The 12,619-nt window shown below is 35.4% G+C and overlaps 1 protein-coding gene across 7 annotated transcripts in view; it reads right to left on the minus strand.

Annotated features, from left to right (window-relative positions):
• Nucleotides 1-1,996: 1,996 nt before the first annotated feature.
• Nucleotides 1,997-12,619, minus strand: part of kel (Kell metallo-endopeptidase (Kell blood group)) — a 39,495-nt gene continuing 28,872 nt past the window's right edge. For all 7 annotated transcript variants that reach the window (XM_068214110.2, XM_073925978.1, XM_068214109.2 and 4 more), the window contains exons 9-18: nt 12,482-12,599; nt 12,301-12,393; nt 12,099-12,197; nt 11,937-12,014; nt 10,785-10,888; nt 5,772-5,861; nt 5,490-5,557; nt 5,249-5,409; nt 4,689-4,778; nt 1,997-4,606 (exon numbers count right to left, since the gene is read on the minus strand). In XM_068214110.2, coding sequence (XP_068070211.1) covers nt 4,454-4,606; nt 4,689-4,778; nt 5,249-5,409; nt 5,490-5,557; nt 5,772-5,861; nt 10,785-10,888; nt 11,937-12,014; nt 12,099-12,197; nt 12,301-12,393; nt 12,482-12,599 — 1,054 coding nt within the window. In that variant the 3' untranslated portion in view covers nt 1,997-4,453. The remainder of the gene's footprint in view (nt 4,607-4,688; nt 4,779-5,248; nt 5,410-5,489; nt 5,558-5,771; nt 5,862-10,784; nt 10,889-11,936; nt 12,015-12,098; nt 12,198-12,300; nt 12,394-12,481; nt 12,600-12,619) is intronic.

The raw sequence follows: 12,619 nt of genomic DNA on the forward strand, positions 1-12,619 counted from the left end.
AGTAAGTTAGTCTTTAATGCTTTCTGTGTTTTTTTTTTATTTCGTACTTCCCTTTTCTTTATTTTGTTCTCTTTTTTCTCTTTCTACTTCTTATTGTTCTTATCACTTTGTAATTGTATGTACTTGTGTACCAGTTTATTAAAAAAATAATAAATAAAAAATAAGTTAATTCCATATTCATTTTTTACCAACTTGGAGGTCTTTCCTTTCTATTAATACGTCACAAAATGTATCCTTGTAAAGTAACTTTATCTAAATTCATAGATATTAATAACACTTGCACATTTCGTAATTTACACAGGGGAGACCTCTAATCTAATATTTTCTATAACTGTGATGTCTCTATTAAATTTTGGAATAATGTAAGTGATGTGTTATTTGGGCAAAGAAATGTTAATTACAGACTCCCTTCACAGACTTCGCACGCACGCACACACACACTCACACACACACACACACACACACACACACACACACACACACACACACACACACACACACACACACACACACACACACACACACACACACACACACACACACACACACACACACACACACAGAGACAAAACGAAAAAACATTTGAGTATGTTTTTTTTACATCTTACAAGGTAAATATTTTATACCAAAATGCGACATATTTTTATTAGAAATGGAAACTTTGAGAAAGTCTCTAATGCAAATTAAAAGCAAAAATAATGACTTGATGTTAGATGTCATGAAGGAATCATTTTTCTGGTACCGATCCTCCACTGTAGTTGATGATAGTGTCCTAAATTATTTATTTATTTATTTTTCTCGTAGTACCATGTAATACTCTATTTTATGTTGTTGTGTTACTTTTTCTCCACCTTTATATATATATATATATATATATATATATATATATATATATATATATATATATATATATATATATATATATATATATATATATATTATTATTATTATTATTATTATTATTATTATTATTATTATTATTATTATTATTTCTAGCTGTGTTTTTGCAAATCTGTAATGTTCCGGATAGTTTATATCTGACTTTAATAATAATTTATGTAACATTTCAAAGCTTATTAATAAAAATAAAAATAAAAAAGTTAACTCAGCTGGTTTTATGAATGTCCCCTAAAAAATGTGATGAAAATTATATTACAAATACAAATTTATAGTGAATTTAAATACAGTAAACCCAATCCTGGTTTATAGAAAAGTTTGACATATGTCAAGACAACTTTTCATTCACAAAACATATCATTTAAAAAATGTAAATATTTGTAAAATTGTAGCTCTATGTTCTTTGTTGAAGCTTAAAAAAGCTATAACACACTCTATTTTAAATTTGTAATACACAATTGTTTTCTGATTTTCTATGACTACTTCACACAATTAAAGTATTTATTAAACAATATTATTTATTTATTTATTTATTTATTTATTTATTTATTTTAAACAGGAAAAGATTAAAAGATAATTGGGCCTGACTCAGCATAAATGCTGTTTTTCAGCAGGTTCCTGCTCTGCAAAACATAAAAACAGACAGACATCTCATCCATCAACACAGTACAAACAATCACCAAACATGTAAAATAGAGAAAAGCAGGTTACTATCTCAGTGGCTACAGCGATAGTTGACCATCAGATGATGAGCATGTGATTTTTAAAAAAGTCTCAGTGTTGGGATTGTTTTTAGATGTTGTGGGATCTCAGTTTTACACAAAAGAAAAAAATGTTTGTATTATGCATCAATTAATTACAACTATAATCTATTTTACTGTAGTGAAATGATCTCATTGGTAAATGAAAATATCCCATTTAATAATTAGTTTGGCTGTGGTTTTAAAGTGAAGCCGTAGTCCCCACTAGCAAAACCTGTGTAACTTTGTAAATAATTGCAAGCTATGCAAAATGTAGAACCCATATATACTCTCGTCCTCTATACAGCATGTCCCCTATAAAATCATAAAAAGTGTTGTGAGAGATCAAATCCACCAAGTAGCATTTAACTGTTTATTAAATTGTCCATTGTACATTTTCAAATGTTAAAATACTGTTTAATAATATGTATCCACCTTTTTCTCTATGCCCCACGATGCTTTACAAGATTTATGGGAATTACTTCCATCATTTACATTTAATCAGTGAATGTATTTTTCTCAGAAATCATGCCTTGAAAATTAAAAGTCATCTTATAAGAATTAACAAATGACTTTCAGGAGACCAGAAAAAAATTCCAAAAACTCAAAACATGTCTTTCTGCATCAATATTAAATATTACTGTACTGTATGAAAAACAATGAGGAAGTAATTTGAACGAGCAAAATGCAGTGAACTCAAAGGAACTTTGGCCACAGATGTACCTACTAATGTCAAACTAAAATACCAAGTGAAATGTTATTGTCATGACATACAAAAACAAAACACCTCCCTCTCACTCACCTTTGCAATGACTCGAGCAGTTAATCCTAGTGGGATCATGTTTTTGTTTACTTGTCCCAATACTTTGGTTGTACATTTTTACTGCAGTATCTGTACTTTTACTCCACTACTTTCTTTCAACCTGTAGTCACTATACTTTCTTCTTGTCTATGGGGATTAGAAAAATCTGTCCTGTGTTTCCTGTCAATCAAATCGCATATAGAAGGTAAATCGCATCATAATGAACTACCTCAACATGGTATGATGACCAAAATGGCCTTAAACACCCAGCAGGCACAAGACATCAACATGATGTCAGATTGACATTGTACCCAAACATCAAGGGGATGTTGCATTTTGTTTGGAAATGAAAATCGGGTTAACGGCCAATGTCAATGTCCAACCTACAACCAATCAAATATCACTGTCTAACAGCTTGACGTTTTGTGGACATTACCACTATGACGTCTATCACATGTTGGATTTTGGTTACCATACCTGATGAATAAACATCAGCATTTGACATCAATATGACGTTGGTTTAAGATGGTGGCTCGACGTTGGACTTTGGTCACTTTCTAACCACCCAAAATTGACCAAATATCAATGTCTTCAGTATTGGACATCAAAATATTGTTGTCCTTAGACACTGGCTAGCCATTAAATTTTGGTAATCTGACATCACAACCTAAATCTAACCTAATAATAACGTCTTCTGACGTTGTGTGCCTGCTGGGCAATAACTAGATGCACTACAGAATGTTACGTTTACACATGCACAAATTACATGTATACGCATCAGCTTTTAACAGCGTAACACTCACTAATCAACTCTCAATCTCACAATCACTTTTGAAAGGGCTACTTTTTACTCATACTTTGAGTAATATTTACAACAGATAATTTTACTCTGCGTGCACTACATTTTTAGACAAGTAATGGAACTTTTACTTGAGTGGGATTTTTCAGTACTATTTTCATCACTGGTAAACAATGAATTATTGTGTGAATTATTCCTTTAAGCTCTGATTACATTTAACACCTCCAACTATCGAGGATACTCCTAGAGTAAAAACCAGACGACGATGTGTGATAGGATGTGTTTCAAATGTGACCTAATATTTTTCCTGTCAAAAGCAGGTCAGACACACACTAGTTTAAGCAACAGGAATTGTTCTAAGGAACAACGAAATCAGTAACAAGCCTCTCCTTCAAAGAACCACCACTCAGTAAAGATTGATGATGGTCTAATTTGACTGCAAGGCGGGACATATTTCTTTAGGATGGCCGTGTTGAACTTAGACCTTTTCCCCATTCTTAGGCTGTGTTTGAAAGCTAGGATATTGAAGGATGCATTCCAGGAAAGTATTATGTCTAAATCCTATACCTTCACTTCCTGTCTACTGAGAAAGCTGGGAGATGTATCCTTTACTGCTTTTGATTTTCCACAAACCTATGTGTTCCATTCCTGACAGTTAAAGGGATAGTTCACCCAAAACTAAAGTTTCTGTTATCATTTCCTCACCCTTCATTTGTTCAAAACCAGTTTGACATTAACTTATATTCTGTTGAGCACAGAAGAAGATATTTTAAAGAAAGCTGGGAACCAGTAACCATTGACTTCCATATTATTTGTTTTTCCTACTATGGAGGTTACAGGTTTTCAGCTTTCCTCAAAATATATTCTTTTGTGTTTAAAGAATAAATACATTTATGAATAAATGATATCATAAATGAGTGCACTCTCTATTTTGTTAAATATGATCAAGTCATGATGTCTCCAGAATTAGATTTGTGAGTTGCCTTCCAGTGTCACTGCAACAAGTAAGCTGCCAGAGTTTTGTCAGGCATAGCAATGCAAGTGATCCTTCTTTGTATATTTCTAGTCTTTGGTCACATGAAGAAAAAAGTGGTTATGTGACATAAACCCATTACTTATCAAGTGAATATAAAAAGGCTTATAATCTGTGGAATGACTTTCTGCTTTGTTCCCTCCATCGAGCAGCTTCAAAAGTTCAATAGTCCAAAAACAGGTTCAGCTTTGACACATTTCAGCAGGAAAACTCTGAGGTTTATTCATGCAGGTCAGTGGTTTTGGGCAGAGGCCTGAGTTTGAGCACAGGACTGTCACCAAAAATGATGGTTCAAGTGGCATGAACTCACGGTATGCGTCTGTGTCACACGTTACCTGTAACATTTGATTTGAATGTTTGATTAGTTCATGTATTTGAGTGATTGTGTATTTCTCTTTAATGACAGGTTAACTGTACCTTAGTGAAGGAGCTGAGGAACAAGTGAACATAAGAGAAGCCTGGTAGAGATGAATCTGCTAGATACCTTTTGAAACTCATTTTATAAGCCTAGATGGAACAATTATGAAATAAGTGGTATAAATAAATAAATAAATAAATAAATATTAGCAGAAAAAAACTCATTCAAGTAAAACCAAACTAATATGACTGAATAAATAAAAACATTTATTTACAATACTAAAATAGTTGCATAAAAATAAATAATAAATATAACATAATAATAATAATTATAATAATAATAATAATAATAATAATAATTTAAGTTTGTAATAAAATTTTTTACTCATTCATTTTCCTTCAACTTAGTCCCTGATTTACAGCGGAATGAACCAGCTGTTTATAAAATAAATTATAAATATGACATCTTAATAAAATAATACAAATGATATTAAGCATTATTAAACAAATATATTAAGTGTGATTATATGAAAATAAATAATAAACATTGGATTTAGAGAAAAATGTAAAAAAAAAAAACAAATACAAACATTTAATTAGACTAGAAAAAGTGAACTTACATCGAGTGCCACCTGTAGAGCTGAGTACTGCACCCAAACCTCCTGCTGTTTAGATGATGGAAGATAGAATGCGTCACCCCATCCTGGACCCTTAGTCACACTCAGATAATGAGACCACACACACAGACTCTCAGTCTCTGGATTCTTTGCCTTTGTGTAGACTAGTGATGAGACACATATGAGGACTCATGTTTGCACAAATCACACATTCAAATTCATATTAAAATCAAAACTAGCTTACTATCAGGGAGCAGAAGGTGGAGAAGATCTTTAGCCATTAGTGATCCCAGTGTCCCATAATTGAGGGCTCTAGAAATATTATAATATTAACATTAATTTTACACATTAAGCATCTTAGATCTTCAGCATATACAAATCAGAAGAGTGGTTTCAAAACATTCTAAATATTCAGATTTCATCATTGATTTGGTTCATCATTGTCAAACAGTGGTGCAAAGTGAATTAGGATACATTATAATACTATCATTAATTTGATATTCTTGTTTATGTTTTCATAAGATACCTGGGATATGAGGAATGGAAGAATGGTGACACAAACATTCCAACAGGGACGATGATGTCATTACCAGAGATGAATGGAGTCATAGACAAACTAAAACACACATGCACACACACATACACACAGAAATTTAAAATGTTTGACCAAACAAATGGAAAAAATGTATATGAAAATAAATTTTCAAAATGCATGTTGATTTTGATTGATTTCAGTGAGTGTCCATTCATTTTTCAAAAATGCTTCTAAACTAAAACTACATTAAAAAACTACATTATCCATCTATATCCATTCAACACATTTGGAGATCCTATATATGGCCATACAGGAATATATATGTCATTTGCCAGACTTCTCTGGGGCAACGGGTTTATTAATTATTACATTTTTAAACATTAAACCATTAATTATTAATAAATTACCAATTTTAGCTCATATTATTATATAAAGAACAGTTTTACCCACTACCACCACCACCATAAACAAACAATTTGAAAAAAATAAAAGACGAAATGAAGAGGGGCGACGCGGTGGCGCAGTGAGTATTGTGGCCTCACAACAAGAAGGTTGCTGGTTTGTGCCTCGGCTTGGTCAGATGGCTTTACTGTGTGGAGTTTGCACGCTGTTCTCCCCTTGTTGGCATGGGTTTCCTCCAGATTTCTCCCACAAGTGTAAAGACATGTAGTACAGGTACATTTTTGGGGTGGTGGGGGGGGGACAAATTCAATGGTTTCAGACTAGGGCCGGAGTAGGACTCCTTTTCAACCCTGGGGTTTCCAGAAACGTCATTTCCAATTCAGTTTCTAATGACACTATCACGTCTTTTTAAAAGAAACAGCTGCTTTAGATCTTCAAATGTTTTTCATAAATATGAGAACATTAAAGGGTAGCTAAATTCTACACTTCTCCAACACCAACAATTCTTTAAAACATCACAATGTCCTTTCCTGCAACATCTGAATATATATTTTGTGCAAAAGACTAAATATATATTCAGTCCCTTGTAACAGTAGTCACACAAAACATAGAAATAAAATTGTACACCTATATAAGTAACCCAAACAGTTTTATATGTCTTAACACTAAAAATGAAAACAAAAAAAAACAAAAAAATTATTACTCTGGTAAGGTTTAAACTTGGGTCAGCGGCAATATTCATTAATATTAATTATTCAAATTCTTATATTCACTTAGGTGTTGCTGTTTGGGGTGAAATGATAGTTACATAATCAACCCACAGGCTTCATTTTACTCACGGGGCTGCGAGAAAATAAATAAAAAGAGCAGAGCTGCGGCAAAATAATGAATAAAAAGAGTGAGGCTATGGTCAAATAAATAAATAAAAAAAGTGCAACTGCTGAGAGTACAAGCAAGCAGCTAGGGACACTGGCCCTCGCAGCCAAAAAACTGACCGGCCCACCAGGAATTCTGCCAGTCCTCCCTATTAGCCAATCCGAACCTGTTTCAGACCCGAGAATGAGAAATGACGATGAAGAACCAGTGCATATGTGGAAAATTCTACACAAAGAGCCACGGCTTAAAGATCAAAGAATAAAGTGTTTGGAAAGTGGAGAACATTTACATTTATTCCAAAGTGACCTTTTAAGAGTTTTAAGTGACTTTTTAAAAGTGAGAATTTTAACAAAAATTTAGAGGCAACGGTTAAAGCCTCATTCACACTACGAGCGACTTGCAGGGGCAAAGCGACTAGCATTCATTTAAACAGAAAGTGTGCGATTTCCAGCGACCTTCGTTTACGTGAGCGACAGCAACCATGGTTGACCAGGTGGGCGGGTCAAATGATGTATATCAAGAGCAATAGTGCTCTTGCGATCTTCTCTCAGCTTGCTCAAAGGCTGGTTGTATTCTCCGTGCTGTAGACCTACACAGACCCACGTTTACAGCAGATCGCCACCCCGAGTGACAGGCAGCTACATTACTAAGTCGTTGCTAGTGGGAATGAGGCATGAGGAAGAGGCTAATAAAAAGCTGCAAGCTGTGACTACCATCATTGTCAGTAAAAGAGAAGAACGGTTTGGAGGATGAAAGAAAAAATAAGAGAACCCCTTACTCCAAGATTCACAGTGCAGAAAGAATTTATAACATTAGGCAAGAGATGAGAAGAGATGTGCTGAAGTCCCTATTAAAAGAGATAGAAAAAAACTGAGCATAAAGACTTAGCTCAGCTGATGTGTATGCTGCAGAAAAAGTTCTGGGTCCCCGTTGTGGTAGAGCCAGAGGTGACGTTGACTTTATAGCCAATTTATTTAAGTTTACAGAGTTTAAGGACTTGCTGAGGCAGAAGCACAGTGGGAAGCTGGTCTGTCCATAAGAAGAATGGATCAACATCTAAGTAGCACATACAGCAACTCAGAGAAAGAGGACAGTGTGGCATCTTAATAGATACTCCCAAACTAGAGATTTTTCAGAGATGCAGTTCAAAAAAGTTAGAGAGGTTTTTAAGGCAGAAGCAGACTCTGCACCTTGACCAAGTAACATCTTATACAAACTGTACAAGAATTGCCCCAAACTCCAGTTTTGTTTGTGAAAGATACTAAGAGTTTTTTAAAGAAGTGGATGAATCCCAGAGCAGGGGAGGAAGAGGTATAGATCCCAAAAGGAGGAAATCTTAATTCACACAGATCAGGTATAATCTCACTGTAGAGCGCAGAAGCAAAGATTTTCAGCGCAGTCTCCAACCGATTATGCACCTACTTGGAGAAGAACACCTACTGTTGACTCGGAGAACTTGCATTAAACTGATAGAGAAGCAGGGTTCAAACTAATCAGTTTTTAATAACATCGGGCACAGAAGACACACAGCAGCTTCACTTAGTATCGACGCACATACATACTGAATGACTGTGTGACAGAGTGAGAGCGAGGTAGAGGGGGAGGAGCTACACATAACAATACAGATCCCATATACGCAGTCATAAGGATCAATGCACTACACCTACACTGATAGATCAAAACAGAAAGGAGTTGCAGGTATTCCAGGCTGCATGGAGCACAATAATGTAGTGACACAGCTCATAAAGGAGACCAGAGAGAAAAGTATTCAATAACAAGGTACCAGATGCCAAGAAGAATGACAAATGTCCCTAATGATTATTACAGCAATTTGAGAGTCAAAAAATTTGAGATTCTCTTCAGGAGCAACCACATCAAGCTGGCACAAGGTTGAGACTGGAATCATTACAGGATGCGCTCCATTCATCACACTGTTATCACAAGCCATAAATATGCTCAATAAATATGCTGAACCACAGTGTAGAGACCCATGAAAAATACAGCCCAACGACAACCATCATTAGGGCTTTCGTAGATGATCCTACAGTTACCACAGAAACAGCACCGGGATGCAAGTTTATTCTGATGGGCTCAGAGAAGCTAGTGAAATGGGCCTGTATACGCTTCACATATTTCACTGAGCAACATTGCCCTGACATCAAAATAAATTGCAACTACATGTCCTTAGTGGAAGAATTCAATGTAAAAAGAACAAGAGAAGTGTTACAATACATAGTTTAAAAGATCTGAAAGCTGACAAAGCAGGGATCTAAGCTTGGACTGGAAGAAAAAGAAAGGCAGAAGAGGCTGTCAGGTAAAGGCAAAGTCATAGAAGGTTGGTGAGAGTGTTCACTCAAGGTAGAGCAGGGCTAGGATCCATTTTGATGATCAGATCCAGAGCAGAGGGAAGAAAAACTAAATGACAACACATTCAATTTCTCATCCTGGGTGTATAATGTCCTACCCAGCCCATCAAACCTTCATCTATGGGGAAAAGCAGAGTCACCAGCTTGCCCTGTCGGCTCTGGGAAGATCCCTGGAACATATTTTAAGATGCTGTCCAAAGGCATTTGGCGAAGGTCAGTTGGACAGTAGGAGACACAATCAAGTCCTGAAGACCATCGCTAAAGCTTTTTGAAAAGGCAAAATTATTTCGATCCCCAAAGCAGAGAAATACCTTTGTTTGGGCCATAGAGCAGTCTTCCTTAGCAAAAAGGAGGTTTGCAGGATTACTGACTTCTGCTAGAAACAGCTGAAATCCCAGAGGCACACTGTAGTCACCATGCTGCAACCTGATGTCCTCATATCAGAATCCACAAATCAAATTGTGTTTTTGGAGCTGACCATCCCTTGGTAAAATTAGCTTGAAGAATTTTTTTAAAGGAAGTATGAAGAACTTCTCAGTGACTGCAAGCAAGCAGGATGGAGAGCAAGGTGCTTCCCAAATGAATTGGGCTATAAGAGATTTGTAGCAAATTCCTTGGCCAGAGCTAACAAAAAAGTTGGGATTGAGAAAGCGCACAGGACGGGAGCCATACACAGGACAATTGAAGCAACAGAAAGGGCTTCTAGGTGGCTATGGCTAAAAAGTGGTCCGCCATGGATTTCAAAGTAGCCAGCCAGCTGGACACAAGTCTGATCAGCCCCAGCTGGGTCACTTGGAAAGGGGAGAATAATGTTGAAAGACCCAAAGCACCCTCATCATAGCATAGCATACCATCATCAGAAGATGTATGTGTACAAAATAAGTAAAATTATGCATGATATTACTGTACTCAACATATAAAATGTAAACATTTGGAACAGATTACTATTTTTAGAATTAAATAATCATATTTTTTCATTCATTCATTTTCTTTTCGGCTCATCCAGCTATGTTTTACACAGCACACAACCCAACATTGGGAAACACCCATACCCACCCACTCTTGCATTTAGAAACATACTCTACAGCCAATTTAGCTTATTTAATTCACCTATACCGCATGTGGTGAAAACCGGAGCACCCAGAGGAAGCCCCCGCGAACACGAGGAGAACATGCAAACTCCACACAGAAATGCCAACTGACCCAGCCAGGGCTCGAACCAGCAACATTCTTGCTGTAAGGCGATCGTGCTACCTACTGTGCCAATGTGATGTGAATAAAATATAGTTTTAAATAAAATAAAATATAAGAATTATTTTTTATTAACATAAACATGAAATAACAATTTAAGAGAACAAACCCTTCAGTCTGTGTGCCAAGTGAGAGCAGTCTAGCCCTGCTCTTCTGCTCCAGCAACAGTATCTGCAGGTAGTTAGAGAAAAAGTCTTCTTCATTCAAAATGACCTAGCATAAAGAGGAACACAGAGAGAATTAAGAATATTTTATTACTTCATCCCACTAAATAAACTGCTAATTCATTCATTCATTCATTCATTCATTCATTCATTCATTCATTCATTCATTCATTCATTCATTCATTCACACACGCTTCTTCAATAATTCAATTATTCTCTCATTAATTTATTAATTCTTTCTCATTCACACTTATTAATTCACTCTTTCACTTTCTTTCTTTCTTTCTTTCTTTCTTTCTTTCTTTCTTTCTTTCTTTCTTTCTTTCTTTCTTTCTTTCTTTCTTTCTTTCTTTCTTTCTTTCTTTCTTTCTCTCTCTCTCACACACACACTCTCTTCATTCATTCATTCATTCATTCATTCATTCATTCATTCATTCATTCATCCTCTTACTCAAAATAATTTATGTATTAATTCACTCATTAATTTATTCACTCACTCATACTAATTCACTCTCACTCTCTCTCTCTCTCTCTCTCTCTCTCTCACACACACACACACACACACACACACACAGACAGACAGACAGACACTCATTCATTCATTCACTCACTCACTCATTAATTTATTGATTCACTCATTAATTCATAAATTCTCTCACTCACTCACTCACTCACTCACTCACTCACTCACTCACTCACTCACACTCATTCATTCACTTTCATTCACTCATATTCATTAATTCATTCATACATACATACTCATTCATTTATTCAGTCACTCATTTATTTACATTAACATGCATTCATTCATTCTCTCACTCAAAAGCATTCATTTATTTATTGATTCACTCAATTGTTCATTCAATCACTCATAACTCACTCACTCATAACTCACTCAATTCACTCACTCACTCACTCACTCACTCACTCACTCACTCACTCACTCACTCACTCACTCACTCACTCACTCACTCACTCACTTACTATCCATGTGTCCATCCATCCACCTATCAATCCATCCACCCATCCATCCATCCATCCATCCATCCATCCACTTTCTCATTTATACATTTACACATTCATTCAGTTGAGTTTACCTTTTCATAGAGATGGTTGAGTTCTGTATAACTGAGGTTGTTTGTGTTGGTGGAGATTCTTGGATTAAGTGAATTTATCTGAAAAAAGCAAGTATAAACAAAATATAGATTTGTTTTTCTTCCTTTTTTTGCATGTGGTTTGGTATATCATAGACAATATACCTTGTTCAAAATAAAGTCTGATTCTTTTTCATCCCTCCAGCTCAAATCTGTTAGTTTCTTCTTGAGGGATGAATAAACATCTTGAATCAGCTCTTCAGCCTGCCATAGAGAGAAAAAAGGCATATGGTGTCAAAAGGAATCATTGCTATTAAATTGTTCATTCATAATCAACATTTTATTTCCTCAAATATTCAGCTGATACCTCTTTTTGTGCATGTTTTTCTCTAATAGCATGACTAAGTAAGGTGTCAAACCCTCGCTCTGTCTGCTGAACACATCGCCACCAGTGTGGCATCTAAAATTTCATGAAAAAAAATGTATATAATAATCATTGCTTCATTTTAAATGCTTTTTATTAATAGAAATAATCACTGTCCACCCACCTCCTGTGTGTCTCCTGTTGCAATGGAATAGTTTCTCATTATTTGGAAGAATCTTGAATCCAGTGCAGGTATGAGTGTCTGCAGAAGACTAAAGATCATGTATGTGTTGAGAGGACCACTGTAAATATACAGACAGGG

This window comes from Danio rerio, chromosome 16 (assembly GCF_049306965.1).
Source record: "Danio rerio strain Tuebingen ecotype United States chromosome 16, GRCz12tu, whole genome shotgun sequence".
NCBI classification, from domain to species: Eukaryota; Metazoa; Chordata; class Actinopteri; order Cypriniformes; family Danionidae; genus Danio; species Danio rerio.